The 24,471-nt window shown below is 44.6% G+C and overlaps 1 protein-coding gene across 2 annotated transcripts in view; it reads left to right on the forward strand.

Annotated features, from left to right (window-relative positions):
* The window catches only part of Slc13a4 (solute carrier family 13 member 4), a 45,685-nt gene extending 24,217 nt beyond the window's left edge, over positions 1 to 21,468 (forward strand). For both annotated transcript variants that reach the window (XM_047560947.1, XM_047560948.1), the window contains exons 7-17: positions 698 to 737; positions 1,429 to 1,506; positions 3,135 to 3,319; positions 5,823 to 5,942; positions 7,242 to 7,343; positions 8,756 to 8,857; positions 9,625 to 9,722; positions 9,914 to 10,038; positions 15,243 to 15,404; positions 16,724 to 16,861; positions 19,254 to 21,468. In XM_047560947.1, the coding sequence (XP_047416903.1) occupies positions 698 to 737; positions 1,429 to 1,506; positions 3,135 to 3,319; positions 5,823 to 5,942; positions 7,242 to 7,343; positions 8,756 to 8,857; positions 9,625 to 9,722; positions 9,914 to 10,038; positions 15,243 to 15,404; positions 16,724 to 16,861; positions 19,254 to 19,391 (1,288 nt within the window). In that variant the 3' untranslated portion in view covers positions 19,392 to 21,468. The remainder of the gene's footprint in view (positions 1 to 697; positions 738 to 1,428; positions 1,507 to 3,134; positions 3,320 to 5,822; positions 5,943 to 7,241; positions 7,344 to 8,755; positions 8,858 to 9,624; positions 9,723 to 9,913; positions 10,039 to 15,242; positions 15,405 to 16,723; positions 16,862 to 19,253) is intronic.
* The last annotated feature ends 3,003 nt before the right edge of the window (positions 21,469 to 24,471 follow it).

A 24,471-nucleotide genomic window follows, 5' to 3' on the forward strand; every position in this document is an offset into this window, starting at 1 on the left:
TGGAGGCACTCGTCGAGTACCCGGTCAGTAACGGAAAGTTCTCACCTTCCTCTGTCTTCAGACAAAGGTTGGCAGATCCACAGCTCGCCTGCCGGGCTCGGCGTGTGCAGCTGTTGACCAGAAATTCCTCCCCTTCTTCTCATGCTCACTTGCTTTTCCCTGGATACAGCCAGGCCCTCCCAGCTCCTGTCGCCTCAGATGAACATGCTACACAAGTCTCTCCTTGTAGATAGTGGCCTTTCTCAAGTCAGCTGCAAGGACATGGGCAGGACTCAGGCCCCCTGTGAGACAGGGAGAGGCGCCTGTCCTTACACCACCAGCATCCCGGTGCTGAGTGACACCTGTGCCAAGAATCTGTTGTGAGGACTAATGATGTCACAAGGAATCATGTCTACAGTTAAGTGCTTGGCACCTAACAAGCACTCCATGTTCAATGATATTACTAGTGTTAGCATTGCTCCAAAGGAAGCATGCAGCCTCTGCCCTCAGGAGGAAGCAAGTCCCTGGCTCCATGAATCTTTTCAGCACCCCCTATAGCATTTTAGAAGGCAAGGAGGATTAGGGTAGAAAACTCTGTAGGCTAGAAAAATGGAGTCCAGAGCCAAGTCCCTTACATCAAACCTTGACACGGGGAAGAGAACCCCAGTGTCACGAAATCTGGCCCACTACGGTTACCATTTCCTTTGCTTTGTTCCAGCACGTCAGCTGCAGACTTCACTTCCCTGATGCAGAACAAGGTATGGCCTTGTGTTTTTTCTGTGCTTTGATGTCACTTGAAGGTCCCTCAAGGTAACTTAGGCATCAAGACACCTGTCAGCTTATCCTGTATCACAGCAGCCTCCAGGGACATAAGGACAGAAAAGTGGTCACACAGGTTGGATATAAGGGCCATCAAGCTCGTGGCAAAGGCCTGGATAGTTCCAAACCCCAGCCCTGAGTACTGGGTTTAGCCACATAAAATACAATTTAACCTTTTTCACTGAAATCCAAGAGTCAGTCACCCAGATTTCAAGAGCTAAAGATAAGGTTAGGATTCCTCTGAGGGGCTTCCAGTTATAATATCTGATTACGTAAAGAGGTACATTTATAGGGGAGAGCAGTGCTTACCTGTACACTGCAGTTCAAACTCATCCCCCACCCGCAAAGCCAGTTTTATGTCTCTTTACAAGGAGTGTAAATGGCCAATAAAATTGTGGACTTCTTTAGGTGGGATTTAAATTATTTTCTTTCTTTTAACAAATAATAAAAAGTTCTTCATTAGCTAATGAAGTCCCAGAAAGTCAGACTCTCCTGAAGGACACAGTCATGTTTGCCAGGTTGTGAAGGCCTCTTCACGTGGGGCTCTGTGAAGCTGGTCAGGTGCACGCCCTCATCCCATGTCCTCGCCACATCCTCTTCCTAATAGTGTGATGGCTTCTGTCTCAACAGAACCTGAATGGTGTGCCCACAATCACCAACCCCATCAGAACAGCAAACCAACACCAAGACAAGAAGCAGCCATCCCAGGTAACAGAATCCCATCTTCTATTTCCTACCCGCAATGTCTGGTGCTCCCCAGGGGCACTTGTCCTGGCATTGTGAGGGTTTCAGGCTCGTGAGCTGTCACCTACATCTGGCCTGTGTGCACTGTGACAGTGAAGCACCTAGCCCACGTGGCTTCATCAAGGCCTCCCACCTCCTGGGCCCAGTCTCTCCAACTGCAAATGCCGAGGGTTGGTCTAGACAGAGGTGCTCAAACTTATTCCTCAAAGGTGCTTCAGGGACACTGCAAATACTTTATTTTAGTATCCTGAGATACCAAAGCATCTGCTTTGTTGCACAAATGAGGGCTTCCTGATACTACACCACAAATGAAATGTAGAAACCAAATGAATGTTAAAACTGGTAAAAAAAAAAAATGGCTGCAGGCACTTACAACCTTTAATTTCACATTTTTGTGTTCATGAAAACAGTCTTGATTGGTTAACATCCATTATCATCATAAATAACTGCCACCATTTATGATGTACTGATTATGTGCCAAGCATTTTCTCCCCAGTCTTTGCTCAATGAGGCAGTTATTTTGAACTCCATGTTTTTGCAAATGAGGCAGAGTGATGAAATCATAACCCAAGGCCCAAGAGCTTGTGAGAGCAGCATCTCCATTCAAATCCAGGTGTCCCTGTTACAAAATCCATCCATGCCAATGAAATGCTACTTTTATGTTTGATATATTGGGTTTCTGTGTAAGATTTCATTGGAAGAAAGCATCATAGGAAACCCTGGGCTAGAGAATCTATATGGGCTCTTCCAGCTCTGATAATCAGTGGGTCTTTCAGAGGTTTGGAAGGGCCCAGTCTTCCTGTGGCCCTTGTCGGAGGAGGAGACAATGATTAAGGGCCATGAGAAACATGGCAAGGTGACCTCTTTCCCACTGGTTTTCTTATAACCTGACCTGCTGACATTTGCACCAGGCTTCTCAGTCTCATGAAGAATCAGTGATGGTGACCAGATCTGGAGTGGGGGACTCTCGCTTCTTTAGTCCACTTGAAACCAGAGATCACCTCTGTGACCTGAAAAGCCCTCATCTGGACCAAGCAGAGCCTGGGAGGACCAGGGCAAGGCTGAGGTTTATGTGCAAGGTGGGAGGAGAAGGTAGAGAGGAAAGAGTGGGGCAGACAGGAAAGAATCACACACTTGGACCCTCGTCCCAGGGAAGCTAGGTTTTCATCAGGACCGTCACCCTAACGCCATCTTCTGCTGATTCTAACACAATGTGGAGAGCAACCAGCGTACTGAAGTTCAAGTGGAAAAAAGGAAAAAGCACATGCTGTCAGTATTCATGACATTAACAACAAAGAATTATAATAGCTAACCATTCATTAAATGCCAGGGAGTGAGCCAAGTGCTTTATGTATATTACTTCATTTACTCCGCGCAACAACATGGCAGAGAAAATATGACTTTCCCCATTTTACCAGAGAAGGAACTGCAGTGCAGAGGCATGTCCAGGTTGGCAAATGATAGAAAGTGGGATTCATCTTTCTGATTCCAAAGCTCGAAACCTTTCTGCTGCACCAGGTGCCTCTTGCCTTTCAGGCTTCGTGTGCTAGGCAGCCCAAGCTGGTGCAGACTCACTGATTTTCCTTTGGTAGGAAAAGTCGCTAGTCCTGACTCCCAGTCCCAGGAACCAGAAGCTGAACAGAAAGTACAGGTCCCAGCACGACCAAATGATCTGCAAGTGCCTCTCTCTGAGCATTTCCTACGCTGCCACCATCGGTGGCCTGACCACCATCATTGGCACCTCCACCAGCCTCATTTTCCTGGAACACTTCAACAAGTAAGTCATTCACTCAGTCAGCAAATACTTACCAACCGCTAGGCGTCAGGAACTGGGAAACCCCTGGGCTAGGGAATCTATACGGGCTCTTCCAGCTCTGTTCCAGGTGCTGGCAGAACAGGTTCTGTGCCACGAGGGAAAGAGACAGTCAAGTTGCTGCAGTTGAGTATGACCAGGGAAGCCGGTTTCTACTAGGAGAGCTCACCAGGTCTGCAGGGAGGAAGTGCCTCCCCACAGAGGTGACAACAAATGGCCTCCAGAAGGCTGAGCTGTAGCACACCAGATGAAGGGAGACTTCCCAGAAAGAGAACAGTGTGGAGGAGGCTCCCAGGCAGGAGAGAAGAGCAAAGGAGGCCAGGTGGCAGAGACAAAGGGCTGTGAAGGAACTTGCATGTCATCCGCAAGGGTGTGAGACCCCTTTAGGGCATGTTAAGCAGGGTGTGAGGGGACCAGGTTTATGGTTTTGAGAACTCATGCTGGGTGAAACTGGAGAGCAGATTGGAAAGGAGAAAGCAGAAGGATAGTTTAGGACACTGCTGCCTTTGCCTCAGAGATAGCTTTGGTAGCCTTGGATGACAGTGGCAGTAGGCAGGAGAAAGAGTCAGATCTGAGAGATACAGAGAGATAACCGGGTGGCGTTGGTAGGATCAGAAAGAGCCTGAGAGGGAGGGCCAAGCCTGACGCTCAGTCCCTGGTTTCAGCAGCTGAGGGACTGGAGGGAAAGGACGAAGAATGGGGAAGCTGACGGAGCTTGAGGTGTCAGTTGGGGGCATGACTCTGAATCTCAGGAGAATATTTTGGCTGGAGAGATTTGGAGTCCGTGGCCTGCAGGCTGGCACCATGCATGTGCGGTCTGTGTTGTGACCCCAGCCACTGTGCTCAGAGGGACCTCGTGCTTGGTTAATGCTGGCTGTCCCTGTCTAGAAACTCTTCATACCCTTTGAGCAAGAGGCCCACCTTTTCATGTTGCCCTTTGGTAATTGAAGTCATAGGACTTAGAATGTGACAGGGAGAACAGGGGACAGGAGAGGGGAAATCCAGGAAGATCTGTGTCACTCTAGCCAGGAAGAAAGTGTTTCAAGGAGTAGCTACAGTATTTCCTGTCAATGAAGGATGACACAGAATGGGGTAAAAATGCAGCTCTTGTGTTGGGGGACACCGTGGCTACAGGTAGCCCCCGCCACCGGGGTTTGGTCAAGTGGTAGGAAGAGAGGACAGATCTTGGTGCCTTGAGGAGTAAGAAGGAAGTGAGGGAATGGAGAGCTGACTGAGGGAAGGAGAAGTGAGGTGATGATAGAAAGGGAGGGAAGGAGCAAGAGGAGAGGTCTAACAATGGAAGACACTTAAGCTCTGTTTAAGACGATCCAGATGAGAGGGAAGTTGACATACAGAGGGGTAAGGGGAGAGTTAATGATTACAGAATGATGATTCTATCTAGAATTCATTAATTGGTTTGTTGCAACTATACAGAATCCAGACAAGAATCATGAAGTAAGCAAAAAAAAAAAAAGGTATCTAAAATCGATACCACTAACATATACATCCTCTCCTGAGTGCACTCAGAATTACTCACGACCTGTTTGCCCTTAATTTACATAAAGATTTTGAGAAGTTTAACTCCTCTGGTTTTTCACCTGTCATTCCCCCCAAATACCATTTGGAAGCCCTGCCTCTTCTAATCACTGACCCGTGGATCAGTGGATAGTGAAGCCACTGAGAAAACACAAAAGGATGGATCCAGAGCAGAGAGCACTGGTCAGAGACAAGAGGCAGGAAGGAGAAGGAAGGAAAGAAGGGAAAGGACAGAGAGGAAAGGGAAAAGGAGGGCGGGAGGAAGGGCAGAAGGAGAGAGGAAAGACCAACGAAAATTAAGACCTGACACCCAGGAGCCAAGCCCAGTGGGCTCCTCACTGCATTTTGTTCTTCCAGGCTGTTTTTCTTGGCATGTGAGCAGATCACCCACGTTTTATTTTGCTGATGTGTGTATGTGCTTAGAGGTTCCAAGTCCTGGTCCTTCACGGGCCCCATCCATACCTAGAACCCTCACGAGGTCCCAGGGTCCATGGTTTTCTAGAATTGGCTGCTGTGTGTCCACCTGTCAACACTCACAGTCCTTGAGTGACTTCATGACAAAGTACACCAGCCTTTCCTCTCCATTCTGTGGTCTCAAAAACCAGAGGAGTTAAACTTCTCAAAATCTTTATGTAAATTAAGGGCAAACAGGTCGTGAGTAATTCTGAGTGCACTCAGGAGAGGATGTATATGTTAGTGGTATCGATTTTAGATACCTTTTTTTTTTAGCTTACTTCATGATTCTTGTCTGGATTCTGTATAGTTGCAACAAACCAATTAATGAATTCTAGATAGAATCATCATTCTGTAATCATTAACTCTCCCCCTACCCCTCTGTATGTCTTCTTCAGGAGCATTCACCTGTCATTCCCCCCAAATACCATTTGGAAGCCCTTCCTCTTCTAATCACTGACCCGTCTTTGCCCTCCAGCCAGTACCCAGCCGCAGAGGTGGTCAACTTTGGCACCTGGTTCCTCTTCAGCTTCCCCATATCCCTCATCATGCTGGTGGTTAGCTGGTTCTGGATGCACTGGCTGTTCCTGGGCTGCAAGTGAGTCTCAGGCCCTGCTGGCAAAGCACTGAGGTTCTGCTCAAAGCAGGGAGTAACCAACAGGATGCCGAGGAGAAGGCAGTGGACTGGACTGGGAGCCACATGTCTCCTTTAGAAGCTCTAAACTTCCATGAGCTCTGCTTGACTCTCTGTTTTAAAAAAATGAAATGTTCTTATTTCAACTAATTGGTTAGAGTGTCTCTCTGATTTATTAAAAGTCTGAATTGAAGAGTGTTTAATGTAGTTTTGATCTCAAAGCATATAGATTAATTCCAACTACTCTTTAGAAATATAATTCCAAATAGAAGTTTCCTTTGGTTTAATTTTAGAGGCATCATAGTAACGTGCTCTACTCCCTCAAAATAACAAGTTTGGGGACTGGGGAGATAGCCCAGTTGGTAGAGTGCTTGCCTTGCAAGCACAAAGCCCTGGGTTCAATCCCCAGTGCTGCAAAAAAAAAACAAAAAAACAAAAAAACAAGTTTGGTATGTCCCTTACAATATTATTTCTAGGGCTCGGGATATAGCTTAGTTGGTAGAGTGCTTGCCTCCCATGTATAAGGCCCTGGGTTCAATCCCTAGCACCACCAAAAAAAAAAAAAAAAAAAAAAGTACAATATTATTTCTAATATTAATTTGTTTAGTAATCCTTTCCTTCATAATCATCCAAATTTGATGAGTTTCAAACACATAAAGGGATGATACATGTCATGTTTTGCTAAGAGTCCACAGAGCCCAGCACTCCACTGGTCAAGGAATAGTCTCAGAGCTGACTTCTCTTTTCACTCAGGGACTGTTATCAAACCACTGATGGTTGTATATTTCTGTAACTCCAGGATTATAATATAAAACTCACATCCACATTTCCCCCAGACAAGCCTCAACTCTAGACAAATAAATGCACACACACAGACACACACACACCCCATGCATGTGGTACAGACACATAGACACACACACATTCAGACATACATACCACATCACACTGATTCTTTTTCTTATGCATGAATATGTAGAAACAAACACACGTAAAGACACCTGTACGGATACATAAGACACACCAGAGCTGTCCCAGATGGATATACCCAAGAGGCTGTGGGAGGCTGGTGGAAGCCTGGGTAACCAGGCAGACAGGAGCTGTATGAACAGAAGGACAGAAGGACAGAAGGACAGTGCATGTGAGCGAAGAGGAGAAGGGCCGTCACAGCGAGCGGGTGGTCTGGTATCTGCTTGATATCTGATTTCCTCTGGGTCTCAGAAGTGTGTTTCCTTTTCTCTTTTGCTCCTTTTCCCTCCTCAGCTTTAAAGAGACCTGTTCTCTGAGCAAGAAGAAGAAGACCAAAAGGGAAGAGCTGTCAGAGAAGAGAATCCAAGAGGAATATGAAAAGCTGGGAGACATCAGGTAAAGCCTCAGCCACTGCCCTTGTCCCTTGTCCAGGATAGAAACACAGCGGGAAAAATGAAGCACAAAACAGCCTTGTTCCTGACAGTCCCTGACATTGGGCGAGTTTCCCACAACTATGAATCCAGGCATTGAGATGCCACTTGATGCGGAGGCCAAGCTCGCCCAGACTGCAGTGCTTGCCCTACCCCTTGGCTGTATTTGGAGTCCAAGGCATAGCTGTGGCATGGGGGTGGAGTGTCTGGGGTGAGGCAGCCGGGGAAAGAGCCACAGAAAGATGGCACAGCGCCATCTTGGAACATGCCAGATCCCCTCCCCAGTCAGGCTCCTCACACTGCTCAAGTGGACCACCACAGTGAGCCAGTGACCACTCCTAGGAGCTGGGAGACTTGGTGCTATTTGGAGAATAAGGCAGCATTGAAGACAGAAGTTTCAAGAAATCACTAACCAGTGCTCAGTCACTTCTATCAGCATTTCCACAGTGCCTCAGCATTCTGGTTGATGCTATTTCTCCTCTTAGAGCTATTGGCATGTACAACTTTGGGTACAACAATTCAGGGAGAACTATTTTTCAAGCTTTAAGTTGTAAAAGGAATACATGTTCACTGTAGAACATGTATGAAGCACAGGAAAGTATAAAGAAAAATTGAAATTGACTTGTGCTCTTAGCATCCCAGTGTTAACTGTTGATGTTTCTTTCCATACTTTTTTGTACAAAATTACATGTATTTTTGGTAAAATTCATACGGAACATACCCACATATCCTGCCTTTTCTCACTTACCATTGTACTGTGACTGTGTCCTCATGTCGTGAATTCTGTTGTGGAAACAAGATGATTAGTAGATGCCTCTCATTAGTAGATACACAGTTGTGCCAAGATGCATTCAGTGTCCCAGGAGATCAATGGAGAAACAAAATGCTTTTTTTCACTTTTTACTAGGCAATATTTCAGTGTGCCTTTCGTATTACTGTCTTAGATGAAGGGAAGGACCAAACTTAAGGTTCCTGATATCTATATTTTGAGGTCGAATGGCCTCAAAAATGTTGTACCCCTTCCTACTCCTGCTAGCACAGTATCCGAGGGTGCCCATTTCCATACCTTCTCCTTGTGGCTGTAGTTAAAATTATGTCATAAATGGGTAGCGCTGGATTCTCTCCCTTCCCACCTAAATTCTGCAGGACACATGGTGAACATCCTATTTATTTTCCGGCATTGCCTGGTTGGTCCTTTTCCTGTTTCACTGCCAGCCATTCCAGTGGCAAGCAGTGACTGTGTTTTATGCCTGAAGTGTTGCAACTCTGAATAAAGGAGTTTCCAAAAGCACAGTGAAAAAGCTTTAAAACAACAACAACAAAAACAACAACAAAACTCCCCAGTCCTGGAGTGGCTCATTCTGTTTGATTTTATAGCTACCCTGAAATGGTGACTGGATTTTTCTTCATCCTGATGACCGTACTGTGGTTTACCCGGGAGCCTGGTTTTGTCCCTGGCTGGGACTCCTTCTTTGAAAAGTAAGTGATGTAGTTTCTTCCTGAAGAACCAATCCCTCACCCAGTTGCCTCAGGCAGTGACCACCTGTCCATCACAGCTCTTAGGGGCAGACACGAGACCAGAGGGCTTTTCACTGCCTGAGAAGTCTGTTCCTTCTAGGGAGGAGATAGTATGGAGTCAGGAAGAAAACACAGCATTTTGAATCCCTGTCTGGGCTTGGGATGCAGCCGCCGCTCAGCAGCTGTGTGGCCTTAGTCTTCTCACATGAGCTCTCGGACCCTCGGCTGTCTCACAGGGTGTTAGGAAGTTAAAGGAGACACTGTCTATCGAGTACCAATTGTAAAGAGACTGTGTACCCAGAGGCCGAGGCCTGTGGAAGGAAGGAGAGGTACACACAGGATCCTGTGCCCCTCCTGCATGTTCCTCTGAGGGCCAGGACCGGACACAGGCCACAAGGTCTCCAAGCACCAGCTTCTCATTTGAGGAGGGACACATGTAGAGCATGGTGAGCTGTGGATCCACAGGATCACTTCTAGGACTTCCCCAACTAATGGGCCCACGAGTTCCACTCGCACATCACACCCAGCCAGGCACTGCCTCTGGGCCTTAACTATGGTCTATGAATCCACTGTGGGACAGCGTGCCAGCCACTGGCAAGAAGTCAGGTTGCTGTCATCTCTAGATTAGGTCCTAAAAAGAGGCACTTGTTAGACGAACTTTCCTGAGACTCATGATATTTCCAAGAATTCCCAACCCTCCTCCTCCAGCCCTGCTGTCTCTCTGCTAGGAAAGGCTACCGCACTGATGCCACTGTCTCTGTCTTCCTGGGCTTCCTCCTCTTCCTCATTCCAGCAAAGAAGCCCTGCTTTGGGAAAAAGAATGACGGTAAGAGAAGGTTCAGGGGAAGAATTTGGGGATGGCTTTAGTCAAGAATGCCCAAATAAGAATCATCCAAAGGAGGCTTACCAAGCCTCTTCAGACTCCCCACAAAATAGTACAGCCATCTCCCAAATCCTCCAATTCACCCATCAGGTCTCTGTCTCCACAAATCACATCCCTCTCGACCTTTGATGTAGGTACAAGCCGGGAGCCCTCCCTACAGACAGAGCCCATCATAACATGGAAGGACTTCCAGAAAACCATGCCCTGGGAGATTGTCATCCTGGTGGGAGGAGGCTATGCCCTGGCTTCTGGAAGCAAGGTAAGTCTTAAATTTTGCTCTTATGGGTCAAATAGGAGTCCGGAAGCTTTACCTAGGGAATCATTACAGCCCTAGGAAGGAGGCTTAAAGAAGCTGAGGGAGAGGATGGTGGCTACCAGTCACTGGGATGAACAGCAAGAGCAGGATAGATGTCTGTCCCTCACTGACCTTCTCAATGCTGCTGGGAACAGAGAGTTGCAGATCAGCTGTGCTACAGGTCATGGCACACCAGCACTGTCACCTTGTCTGCAGGTCCCACGCTGCCACAGGCAAAACGTTTGTCGGGTTTTGTAGCCATTTCCTGGGATCTGACAGTGGTATAGGAGATGAGTCTGTAAGGGCTGAGAACAGCCTAAGTGATAACACAGTGGATTGTCCCTGTTGGTCAACAGGGTAGATTGAACACTTCAGAGAAGCTTTGCCAAAGCTGATGTAAAGTTTTCTTAGTTTCCCAGTTGGGAGCATCTAGAATAAGACCTTTCTAATGGGGGTGGTGGGAAATGGCTGAAATGCCTTCTCTGAAATACAGAACAGTCCTAAGAATGAATCGGGTTAGCTATGGAAATCAGTATGGAGGTTCTCAAAAGTCTGGGCATGAAACCACCATATGATCCAGCCATCCCACTCCTCGGTATTTATCCTCATGAATTAAAGTCAACTTACTACAGTGATACATGCATACCCATTTTTATAGCAGCATGATTCACAATAGGCAAACTATGGAACCAGCCTGGGTGTCCATCATCAGATGAATGGATAAAGAAAATGGGGTACATATACACAATAGTTTTATTCAGCCATAGAGGAAAATGAAATTATGTCACTTGCAGGAAAACAGATGGAACCAGAGACCATCATGTTAAGTGAAATAAGCCAAACTCAGAAGGTTAAAGGTTATATGTTTTCTCTCCTATGCAGAAACTAGAGAGGAAAGAGAAAAACAAAGGTGGAGGGGGGTGTCATGAAAATCAAAAAGAGATCAATAGAGGAAGGGGACCAAGGGATGAGAGGTGGAGAGGGAGGAGGAAAGTGCTAGGGGGTGATACTGGCCTAATGATATTGTTATATTGTGTGCATGTGTGAATCTATAACAAATCCCACCATTAATTATGTACTACTGTAATGCACCAATAAAAAAATGTAGGAGCCGGGCGCGGTGGTGCCCACCAATAATCACAGCAGTTTGGGAGGCTCGAGGCAGGAGGATCAAGAGTTCCAAGCCAGCTTCGGCAACTTAGTGAGGCCCTCAGTGACTTGGCAAAACCCTGTTTCTAAATGAAATACGTTTTTAAAATGTGGGGGCTGGGGATGTGGCTCAGTAGTTGAGTACCCCTGGTTTCAATCCACTGTACCCACCCACCAAAGTAAATAAATAAATAAAGTAGGGGAAAAAAAGAATGAGCTGGGTTAAGATTCAGATGGCTTCTCCCTCTGCCCTGCTAATATGCATGAAGCCATTCTAAACATGGTTCACTTGCACTTGCCCACACTGTGCATCAGTGACAGCCAGGGCACAGAACCCTACACTGGGAAGGATCATCAGAGGATATTAAGCCCCACTTTCTATGCAAGATGACAGTCCCCTCCCAGATGCCAGGGCCCAGACACCCTCAATAACAGGGCACTCCCTATGCAAAGGGTAGTTATTTAAATCCCAGTTGTTCTGTACTTTCTGTGTATCATCCACTGTTGGTTCTGGCTCTGTTCTCTGGAACCCTATCCTGGGTGATAATTAGTAAAATGATAAACACAGTTCTTAGATCTGTTTTTCCTACTAGAACTCCCCCGTTCTTTTAGCCATTCTCAAAGAAGGGTGCATCCTGATCTCTCGCCTCAGGACTCACTGTGGTTTACCTACCCTGGCTTATTCAGACATGGCCCGGGGTGGTCAGTCTGCTACAAAATGGACTATTGTATTACCAAATCCACCTCCCTCCTCTGACGCAGGCACCAGCCTACAATTTTATAGAAGCTTTTACAGGGTTTCCCAGGCACTCAAGTCAATGTTTCTATTGAAATAGCAATCGACTACACCCCTTCGTTCTTTTCTTTGGTAGCCACTATTAAACCAGAATTCCTTCAACCGATCCTGTGTGTGCACTGTCAACATTTCTAATTCCAAGTACAGGATACTACATTTATCTTTATTGAATTTCAGTTGTTAGTTTTGGCCTGAGTCTAGCCATGAAGACCTATTTTTAAATCAAAATTGTGTATGTATTTCAGATAGTATAGTTGATGTTTCTGTAAAACCTATTTGGATAGGTTTGAATCTACCAATTATTAAACTTTAGTAATTCAGGTACAATCTATGTGATTCCTACTGAGTTTGAAATAATTTCAGAGTCTTCACACTAGTGAGGAAAATTCAATGTGAAATGTTTTCATACCAAGGGGTTTAAAAAAATTAAGACTTCCTTCATTTCGTTTTGTCTAACTTGGCAGTCCGATTTATCAACTTACTTCAAATTATAGCGTAAAAGAGTTCTGGAAAAATAATTGCCATTAAATTATGTCACTTTACTTTTTTAAAATTTATTTTTATTATAAACAAATGGGATACGTTTTTTAAAATTTAATTTTAACTTTACTTATGAGTACTATTGGGATGACTTGGTAAATAAAACTCCATTTTTTTTCACAAACTGTACTGTTTCCACTCAACTAACTGCTCTTCCTCCCCTGCCTTTGTCCAGTGGGTTAGGTTTAATGTTGTGAGAGGGAATAAGCAGAGTTCCTGCAGGCTGCAAGCACTGTACCAACCATTAATTGATGCAATCTTCACATATTCAGTTTCTAACTCTCAGTTAGTTGGAAGAAAAAGGAAGAAAAGTTCTCCAAGGTGAGAGGGCTCCAACAGAGAGAATTCTGGAGGCCTTTGGTCACCATTCATCTGTGAGCTTGCAGTGAGCTGGTAAGGGAAGTGTAGAGATCAAATGAGCTTTTGATGAATTTGGGAAAGAGGAGAAAAGGTGGCTTGCTGACAGTGTAGTGAAGGCAATCTTTAACAGTAAAATTTGAGTAGCACGACTTTAAGTTGAGGAATCATAAAACATCTCGCCTTGCTTTCTGCCCCTACTGCCATTTCCCTACTGCCTTGGCATCTAGGGTTCCACAGCAAGAGCTGGAGTGTGTCAGTCACAGAAGGGAGAGGAGGAGGGAGCAGAGGGGAGGAGAATGCATATGGCAACCTGGGGACTTATAGTTCAAAAACTCACTGGTGGCTTTCATTTTTTAGAAGAGGAGACGTACCATTGGCAGATGAGTATCTTCCAATTCAGTGAGTCATTCCAAGTGGGAATATTCATTTATTTGAGTGGATACATATAATGGTTGCTAATGGAAAAGATTCAGACTGGGTAATATGCCTTTATATCTTGTGTCTGCAGAAAACACTGACAGATGTACTTGTCAACCATGATGGGAACTGCACCCAACCATTTGGATTTATGCTATAGGCAAGGAAGGAGGCATCTTTCCCATTTTTTCTCCCACATTTTTTATTGGTGCATTATAGTTGTACATAGTGTTGGGATTTGTTGTTACGTATTTATACATGCACACAATATAACAATATAATTTGGCCAATATCACCCCTAGCATGACCTACCTCCCACCCCTTGGTCTTTTTCCTCTACTGACCTCCCTTCGATTTCCATGAGAACCCCCCACTTTTTTTTCCCTCTCTAGTTTCCATATATGAGAAAATTTACATGACCCTTAATCTTCTGAGTTTGATTTATTTTACTTAACATGATGGTCTCTGGTTCCATTTATATTCCTGCAAATAGTATAATTTCATTTTCCTCTATGGCTCAATAAAACTCCATTGTGTATATATGCCCCATTTTCTTTATCCATTCATCTTATGATGGACACCTAGGCTGGTTCCATAGTTTGGCCAGTGTGAATGCTATAAACATAGATATTCATGTATCACTCTAGTACTGTGATTTTAATTCTTCAGGATAGATACCAAGGAGTGGTGTAGCTGATTCATATGGTAGTTTCATGAAAGGTCTTTTGAGGAGCCTCCATATTGATTTCCATGGCAGTTGTACTAATTTACAGTCCCACCAACAGTGTAAAGTTTTCCTTTTTCTCCACATCCTCTCCACCATTTATTATTACTTTTATTCTTGGTGACTGCCATTCTAACTGGTGTGAGGTGAAATCTCAGTAGAGTTTTGATCTGCATTTCCCTAATGCTAGTGATGTTGAACATTTTTTCATGTATTTGTTAGTCATTTGTATTTTATTTTTTTAGAAGTGTCTGTTTAATTCATTTGCACATTTATTAATTAGGTTATTTGATTTTTTGGCCTGAAGTTTTTTTGAGTTCTTTATATATTCTAGATGTTGATCCTCTGTCAGAAGAGTAACTAGCAAAGATTTTATCTCATTCTGTAGTTTCAGAGAGAGACTTTTAATCCCTCTCTCCTTCATTACTCATGTGAAATAATGTGGAACTATCAATGTTCAGTTTGGCCCACTCACCTCCCAACAACACACACACACACACACACACACACACACACGCACGCACATGGTTACTACATAAAGAGATTAGTAGTTTTTTCTTTTTCTTGAGTGATAAAGAGAAATGGGCATCAAAAACAGAAGAAAGGAGCTTGGCATGGTGGCACACACCTATATAACCCCAGCCACTTGGGAGACCGAGGCAGGAGGATTTCAAATGTGAGGCCATCCTCAGCAACTAAAAGATTTGGGACGTAGCTCAAGAGCAAAGTGCACATGGGTTCAATCCCCAATATCAAAGGCAGAAGAAAGGATTACATTTGGACTCTGTGAAACGTGATCAATGAGTTGTGAAGGTGTCAGAGGCTACATAGGGTGAGGATGATGTTGAGGGGCTAAAGATGAGGGGTAAAGATCTCCAACCCCTGCTAAGAAAAAGTCCTGGGAAGAATCATAGCAATGAGATGTGGCTACACACACCGTATGACAGTCAATTGATCGAGATATCCGGAGATTGAATACCGTACAATCACAGAAATTTCTGGGCTACAAAAATGATCTAAGCATGAAACTAGGACTGCATCTGTCTCCGCTCAGACTAAAGTAGACAGACTGGATGAATCCTGGGGGTCCCTTCCAGCCAGCAATCCCGACGCTCTGAAGTCTAAGCTCCTTTGGAATGTGCTTTTCCTCCATCTTTCTTACAGTAACACCTCTTCCTACAGAGCTCTGGTCTTTCCACGTGGATTGGGCACCAGATGTTGTCCTTGAGCAGCCTGCCACCCTGGGCTGTCACCCTGCTGGCATGCATCCTGGTGTCCATTGTCACAGAGTTTGTGAGCAACCCAGCCACCATCACCATCTTCCTGCCCATCCTGTGCAGCCTGGTGAGTACAGCAGGGCTCCCGGGTGTCTGAGCAGGTGCCCTAGGGCCTGCAACAGCTGCACCTTCTTCTCTGTTCACTGCCCACAACAGCTTTCACTGCCTGATTTAAAAGCAAAATTTGAAAAAAATGTTTCCAATAGCAATTAAAAAATAAAAAGATACATTAGTAAGTCTCATAGTAAGAACTCTAGAAACCCTTTTTCCAAAAGATTAATTTAGGGGCAGCCCCAAATGAAAAGAAAATGGACCAAACAGCCAGGTGTGGTGGTGCTCACCTACAGGATCAGCTCCCTGGGAGCCGCGGCAGGAAGACTGCAAGCTTAGCAAAACTCTGTCTCAAAATAAAAAGGGCTGGGCGCGCAGCTCAGTGGTAGAGAGCTTGCCTAGCATATGCAAAGCTCTGGGTTTCACTCAGCCTGCCAAAAAAGAAAACCCCAGAATTCCATTTCCCCACGATCCTCAACCTTTCTCTGCTAAGATAACAACCTAACAGTAGGACCAAAGAAGTAACCACAGAAAGTGGAGTCAAAACACACACAGCTGCAAAAACCAAACCCACAGCTCTCAGGATCATCACTACCTCCACCCAAGTCCTCTGGAAGGTTCTGAGCATTGGGAGCAAGGTCAGCCTTACTCCATGGCCTCAGACCAATGGTTATGGAACAGGGATAGAGGGCAACCACCAGGTAATGAACTTGACCCAATGCAGCATCTGTCCACGTTGGGAGGTGAAATCTAGGAAATGAAGGCCCCTTCCCCATCTTAGCAAAATAGCCTCTTCCTGCTCTTCTAACCCCAAACTCCACATGGTCACTCTCTCTGCCCACTGGTCAGACGTCTCCAACTTCTTCCACCATCTTGCGTGTGTGAGCTTGGGAGTGCACTCATTTAAAACTTGGCAACAGTAACAGCAATATCATGGGTTCGAATCCCAAATGAAACAATTATGCTTCCTAGAAAAAAGCACTCAGTTCTGTACCCGGAGGGTGAGGCATCCTTGTTTTCATCAAAGCAACTTATTAATGAGATTTTTTTGTTTGAAGGAAGGATTTTTCAACAAAAGAATAAAGTTTAAGAACTACTTCCTTAGAATAGCATAAAAAAATTCAAACACTCATCCTAGAAAGTGCCTCAAAGCTTTAGCCACTTGGGTTGCCAAGGGCCCTGCATGCCCTGGAGGGGAGGGAACTAACTAGCCCTAGTACATGGTGTCCAGCGAAGGCTAGACCACACCGTGCCATCATTTCAAGCATGTTCATGCACAGGAAGTGCATGCCTAACGTCAGAGTTAACGTTTCTGTGAATTCTTTCTTCTCCTAGTCTGAAACGCTGCACATTAACCCACTCTACACCCTGGTCCCAGTCACCATGTGCATCTCCTTTGCAGTGATGCTGCCGGTGGGCAACCCCCCCAATGCCATCGTCTTTAGCTACGGGCACTGCCAGATCAAGGACATGGTGAGTCGCAGGTGCCTGCTTCCACCAGGTTCAGCCACCATGAGGGTGGGCAAGACCAGTTGCACAACCTTCTCCCAGTTTCTTTTGTAGCAGTGTCTCTGTCCTGGCCACACCCTATCTCGTGTGGTAGAAAGAATGTACCTGTAAAAAGGTTCTTGAATGGTACATAAGCTCTAAGAATACTAATAATGTGCTCTTCCCAACGCTCAGCTGGAGGAAAGTGGGCAGATGATAGAAAAAGCTGGAGCAGGCACTGTGTGTGGCCCAGTTCCAGAAGGTATGAGCTTACACAAATCTCTGCCTCCATTTCTTCACTGGACTATTGGGGATATTCATTCAAAAAGCCACTGGTTTATTCATAGAAAATGAAGCATGAGCAAAGTAAATCCAGGCTGAAAAGTGTTTTGTAAGAATAGGATCCTTCTGCTCAACTTTTCCCCCAGTAAGAAAGCACTGAAGCAACAATGAAAAAATGAGGCATCACCCTTTATTTCTAATTGTCAAGGGCTTATAAAAAATGGCTTTGAGTCAGGCATGGTGGTGCATGCATGTAATCCTGGTGGCTCAGGGGTGCTGAGGTAGGATTGAGAGTTCAAAGTCAGCCTTGGCAATGGTGAGGTGCTAAGCAACTCAGTGAGACCCTGAGTTGCAGGGTTGGGGATGTGGCTCAGTGGTCGAGTGCCCCTGAGTTCAATCTCCAGGCACCCACCTCTTCCCTGGCCAAAAAAAAATCACTTTAAGAAGACATTTTGCCACTGACTTTATGGTTGAATGTATCCACCCTCTACTCAACCCATGCTCATTGCTGTTCTTAATATCCAGGCTGATGGGGGTTGGGGAGAGGATAAACAAACTGCTAGAGGGCTGGGGAGATAGCTCAGCTGGTAGAGTGCTTGCCTTGCAAGCACAAGGCCCTGAGTTTGATCCCCAGTACCGCAAAAAAAAAAAAAAAAAAAAAAAAAAAAAAAAAAAACTGATAGAAATAACTGAGGCCCATCTGTCTGATATAAATAGAGCCCAGTCACCCTTACTGAGGTGAGAAAGAAGTTTTTCCACCATCGAAACTTGTTCTCAGCAGCCCTGTAAAACAGCAAATGAAAGAAAAGAAAGTGCTTTCAGGCTGGAAGTAGATACTCAAGTCCAGTCAAGCTGCTCATCTGTATGGTCGGTGCTATTTCAGGGACGGTGCTATTTCAGGTGCTATTTCACTCCTGCTCCCAGTCTGCTGCTCACACAGCTCCGCCCAGCTCTTCTGCCTCCTGCTTCCTCTGCTGTGTGACCCATGGTTCAGCCCTAGTCATTTACACAGGAATCCAGTCATCAGAGACACTGCTTGTCAAAGGCACTGAATGACAAGAAGCAAGCCAGTCCTGGGTTCTAGTACCAGCGGGGCCATTAATTCAAGGCTTTAATTTCCTCATCTGCTAAATGAGGAGGTTCCAACTAGATACTCCCTGCGGTCCCTTTCAGCTCTAAAGGACCTTAATTTAGCTCCTTAGAACATGCTGAGAAGCACAAGCTGTTCTCCACGCCAAAAGGTCCAGGGGGCCAGGCTGACTGAGGAGTCCATGGCTCCAGTCAAAAGGCAGGACAGAGGACATGTCCAGTCATTTGCTTGGGACAATTTTCCAGCATCTGTTTTTTCCCTTTAATTTTCCCGATTTGCTGGCAGGCAGGAGACCTGTTTCAGCTACACACTGTGTGCTTGGTTACTCCCTGGAAGGATGCCAGCTGTCCTTACTGTACACATCTTCCCAACTGGCCCTAGCTTGGCCAGTCCATCATCCCTCACATCCCCCTTCAGCTTGTGAGTGTCAAGGCCAGGTCAGAAATGAAATAGGTCACACTCAGTAAGGTAAAATTCCCCCGAGGGAAGAAGCAAAGGCCCCGGTGCAGCTACTAGAGGGCTGAGCAGAGACAGTTGACCTGTTCCCCCAGGTGACCCAAGGCACTCTAATTCCCTAAGCTGTTCCCGGGAGGGGGAAAAAGGTAACAGTGGCAAAGGTTCATATAATAAAGCCCCTCCAAGTTCCTTGTGTGTATGAGCACATGAGAGGCTTTGCGGAGTTCCCGCTTTAAAGAGCTCTTTAATTTTGTTAACACATTTCCTGCAAAAACAACTCTCGACATCCTAACTAACAGACTTCCTGGGCTTCCACTTCCTAGAGGGAAGACTACAGGCAAGAAGTGCAGATGATTCTAGGTGCCCTCACCCAGTCCTAATCCCTCTTCTTTTTCCAGTCCTTCCACAGTCCTGTGTCACCCCACAAGGCAATACTAGAGCACCCGTGGGCAGCCCCAGGAACAATGAGGGCCACCTGGGTGGAGCAAGGCTTCGATGGGGACCTAGAAAATGCTCACTTAGGGATCTGTACTGGCTTGTGTCCTACAGGTGAAAGCTGGCCTGGGAGTCAACGTCATTGGCCTGGTGATAGTGATGGTGGCCATCAACACCTGGGGCATTAGCCTCTTCCATTTGGACACTTTTCCAGCCTGGGCGAAGGTCAGTAACATCACTGATCAGGCCTAACACAAGTGAACCACCTGGATCAGTCAAAGGAGCTGCGCAGAGCACAATCTGAACCACAGGCAAAGAAACCCACCCAGAGCCCACACCCCAGAACCACACTGAGGCGCCCTGCCAGAAGATTCTGCCATCTACACCTTGAAGTGCAGGGACCCTGCAACCGCCTCAGGCATGAGCTGGGCTGTTGGTGTCTTCTTCCCTGGCTGCCTGCCTACCTGCCTTAGCATCACAGCTCAAGAAACCAAAAACTGATTTCTCTTCCTTGGTCTGGTCTTTCCAATCAATTCTTTCTCAAGACAGGGAAAAAAGCAAGTTTGTCTTAATTGCCCCTGAGGGGCGAAGCCTCCCATACTGACTAGCCTCACTAGGTTTTGTTACTTGCAATTGCTTCTTAGGAGTTGGAGGACATATCCAAATCATCCCACCTATGCAGATGGTGAAACCAGTGACATCTCTTTTGGGGGAATCCTATCCAGAACTTGAGCCATCTCAAGTGTTTCTAATCCTAAGTTCTCTTCACAAAAAGGCAATTCTTCATAGGTCCTCTTTGTGGCAATCAGTACCCTTTCATCACTACTTTGATTTAGTCTTAAACAATGGCTTCCATTTTTTCAATGGCTCCCCTTTGACATCAATTCTGTAAAAAAAAAAAAAAAAAAAAAAAGTGTTCCCCTTCAGCAGAGAGGCTGGCATTATTCACTTTGTTCAAAGGAAAAGGAAGTGAAAAGACACATTGAGAATAGCTGCTCTCTCTCCACTCACTAACTGGAAATACCATTGCCTTGGCTACATGTAGGAAGGAGGGAAAACTTCCATATCTGTCTTAGGGAGACCAAAACTACAATTAAGACCACATCACTAAGGGCTGGGGTTGTGACTCAGTGGCAGAGCACTTGCCTAGCATGTGTGAGGCAGTGGGTTCAATCCTCAGCACCACATAAAAATAAAGTTATTGTGTCCATTTACAACTAAAAAAATATTTTTAAAAAGACCACATTATTGGTATTATGCTGGCTTGCTTCTGGATTTAATGAGTAGTTCATTCCTGAGAAGACAAAGTACTATGACCCAAAGGTCCAACATGCCAATCACTTCCTTCATGTTGGTGAGCCCCCTGAGGGGAGGGAGATGCCTGTGTCTCTCGAATTCCCCTGGTAACTTCTACAATGTGGTAAGCTGTAACTGCTCAATAAATACTCCCAAAGAGAAAAATCACTCTGCAAGGTAAGGCCTTCTCCGTCCTGTAGACCAAGCCATTCTTTTCCCATGAGATGCCCTTGCTGCATAGCTGGATATAGTTCTCAGTCCTTCCGAGTTTGCTGCCACTACATATTTCCAATTTCTACAATCAGTTGCTTACTAAATACATCTTAAGGAAAAAGTAGTCCCCCATAGTTACTGCACTGTATTAACTGATTTTAAGATAATAACAATAGCATGTGGTTTTCCCACAATAATTTATCCATAAAGTCACTCCTTTAGTTTATCAAGTGTCTGAGTTATAAAGTTGTTTTGTTTTGCTTTTGTTTTTTTGTGCCAGTCAACACTCAACACTCCAACCACAAACTGTGATTGGCCAGGTCTAACTGGGAATATTACTGCTTCTGCCCTGTTGGTTAGCTTAGTTGATATCTGGCCAATTTTAGTAGTAAAGATCTCAGAGGCCCAGATGAAATGCCAGTGTTAGGTGTGCTACAGCTGCTTTGATCAAGTCAGCATCCCTCCAATCTGCTTTAAAATATTCAAGACTCAGGGTGCTGCTCCTATTGTCAGGGCAGCCAAATATCACATTTCTCAACCCTATACAGACCCTACACCAAGTCAGAGGATAAGGCAAAGGCACAGAAAATCAGTAAGATTCTAGGAGAATAAGAAAAAAAAGGAAAGAAAAGTTGACTTAGAACTAAGTGGACTCAGGATTACTGGCCCCTGTTCACCTACCTGGGATCCCGAGTCACTCCTCAAGGGGAAACAGCACCACTTCCCACTGCAGCTGCAGCCGGTGCTCCATTAGCAGGTGCGTTCAACCCGCTGGTGTAGAAAGCACATTTGTTTCAATCTGTTCTACCAGCCGCTCTCAGAAAAAGCACCATTTTTTCTTAAACCCAGATTCAAGCCAAAGGAGACTGCCCATTCCAGTGACAGGAGATGGCAGATAAAATTAGTAACTCCTAGTCATGCCAGGTGCAGTGGTGCATGTCTGTAATCCCAGTGGTTCAGAAGGCTGAGGCAGGAGGAATGTGAGTTCGAAGCCAGCCTCAGCAACTTAGCGATGCCCCAAGCAACTTAGAAAGATCCTGTGTCCGAATATTTTTTAAAAAGGCTAGGGATATGGCTCAGTGGTTAAGCAACCCTGCGTTCAAATCCCCAGTACTAAAAACAAAACAAAATAAACAAAAAACTCCCTAGTCATATGAAATCATCCCACTGTTGGATAATTTCTAGCCCTTCTTAGTAGTCTTGTCTCCATATTATTTTAATCTTCTAATGTCCTAGTACATGGATGAAAAAGCTTTAAATGATCATCTTATACCAGGTAAATTTCCAGATGTTGGAAGAGTCAGAGCCACTTAGTTGCATCTTATTCTCAATTACATATTTAATTTGCTTAGTCAAAATTGCCTTTGAAATTCCTTTAAGTCACCAAAGTACACGGTACACAAACTTTTACATTGGCATTAACAAATCACAAAGACTTATATGCCACCATGTTTCAATTTTAAAAAATTGCTGCTCTTCCCTCCAATATCAGAATAGATTCCTATTTCTTTAGCTGAAATCAAATGAAGTACAGCTGTCCTCTGTATCCACAGATTTTGGCTCAGTAGATTCAACCATCTTGGACTGAAAATACTTTTTTAAAAACTGCATCAGTACTGAATAGACAGACTTTGTTCCCTGTCATTATTTACATAGCATTTACATTGTACTGTTGTAAGTAATCTAAAGTACACAGGAGATGTTATAGGTTGTGACTATTATACCACTGCATGTAAGGAACTTGAGCATCTGCAGATTTTGGTCAGTGTCCATGGCAGTGGGGAGTGGGCTAGAACAAATCCCCTGTGGATACCAAGGGACAAATGAGACAAATTAATACAGTTGGGGACTACATTGTTTGGGAAAGTATTTCTAGGGCTGGCGCTATAGCCCAGTGGCAGAGTGCTTGCCTAGCATGTGAGGCACTGGGTTCAATCCTTAGCACCACATAAAAATTTATTATTAAAAATGAATTATTTCTAAACACTAGAATATCTCACTGTATTGCCAGGATACTTGAACCATTAGAAGACAAAGGGAACTGAGACCCTGAGTACGCTGGTAGCTCACCCTGGGGCTGCCCTCACTGAATGAACGCTAAGCACAACTCAGTTCTTTAAAAGGCACCTTTCTTTTGTCCCAGCTCTGAACAATCACACATGTATGACAGCGTGACTCCACTATACTTCTCACACAGTCCTACCATGGAGGCAGTGATTCTGGTAAGCCCAGGACCCACGTTTCACAACACCCACCCTGGGTGGGCACTTCACACAAAATCTCCCTTTGCTGAGATTTTTTTTTTTTTTCTTTTGTAAATCATGCCACCTATTAGGACTTTAGTACCTAACTGGATGTTGCAACCAAATTTAGGAAAGGTATAAACCGAACATTTAAAATTTTAAGTGTCACAAACTCCCTATAGAGACCAGGCAAGCCTCAAAATATTTTCCTTTCACTGCCCTATTTCTTTCCATAAGGCAAGGCCGTAAAGTGGGTGAAAAAGAATCCATTCATCTGCATAAGGAATGGCAATGCTACGTGCAAAACCCAAGACTGGAAGTTTAAGAAAAGCCTCATTTGCTCCAGTACAGTATACAGTGTTCCTTCAAGAGGAATAGCTCAGAAAAAGCATTTAAAATGTGGGAGACCTCAGCAGAAAAACAAACACCAGTACAGTATCTAGGGCGTGAACTGCTCACTGGAAATGAAAACATTACACATGTACATATGAACTAATATGTACAGACAACTAGGAAAACCACACAGCTTCTCTGTAGTCATACAGATGAATAGATGAACACTGAATTAGAAAAAAGGAAATAAAAATTGCTCCTTTAAGTGAACGAATAACTGCTTAATTCTGTGAAAACCAAATAAGAAAAGTCTATAGATGTCAATTAGTAAGTTCAATTCACAGAATTCTGTCCCTTTTGGCAATTTTAAGTAAGATTAGTTTGGTTTTATTTTGTTCCCTCGATTTTGTTTTGTTTGGGAAGGCTACAGTTTAAATCTTTCAAGTTTAATGCTATTAGGTTTCAAATATCAAACCTGAGGTTTTACATTTCACATATCAGAACAATCTGGCAGATTTTGAGTAACCCTCCTTTAATGAAAAGGTTTGGCAGAAAGTTTCTGTAAAACACACCGAGTTCTAAAATGTATTTTAAAAGACAAAAAAGGGCACACCTTGATTTCTTCCTATTGCTCTGTGCGGCAAAGTTTCCTACAAAAGAGAAACTAAGAGCCACATTCACAATCGCTACAAGCCCATTCACATTTTCAATTTTCAATGACACCTTAAAATCTGATGGTCCCAGTTTCTTCCAACATCTTTGGATCAAGATCACCTTGCCTTCCCGCTGCAGCAAGATCATAAAACCAGGAGAGGGTACCTGAATGGCAAACATGAAGTCAGTCTGTATTCACTGTGTACCAGTTTATGTCCTCAAGCTGAATTAAGAACTGATGTGCTCGATGGCGCCCCCTTGGTAGAAAAGAGTCTATCAACAAGGACAAGTGTCACTCCTAAGGGAAGTACAAAAGCCATATGAGCTTTGATTACAAGGTATAATATAAAGAGATCTAATCTTCTAATATCTAAGTGACTACTGTCCCCAAAGCACCCTGGGAGACCACACACACGTAACAATGCTATCATGGGATGGAACCAAGTAAGCCTCTAGCATTCTGAATATCTTCAAAGTGGTAAACCTTCATCAAAGCTGTAGTTAATTCTGCTAACATTCAAGATCAAATCGTGTGAATGAGGCAGTATGATCAAGGTAGATACTGTAAAATTTCATCTATATCTAAGACTTAC

This window comes from Sciurus carolinensis, chromosome 8, assembly GCF_902686445.1.
Source record: "Sciurus carolinensis chromosome 8, mSciCar1.2, whole genome shotgun sequence".
Lineage (NCBI taxonomy): Eukaryota > Metazoa > Chordata > Mammalia > Rodentia > Sciuridae > Sciurus > Sciurus carolinensis.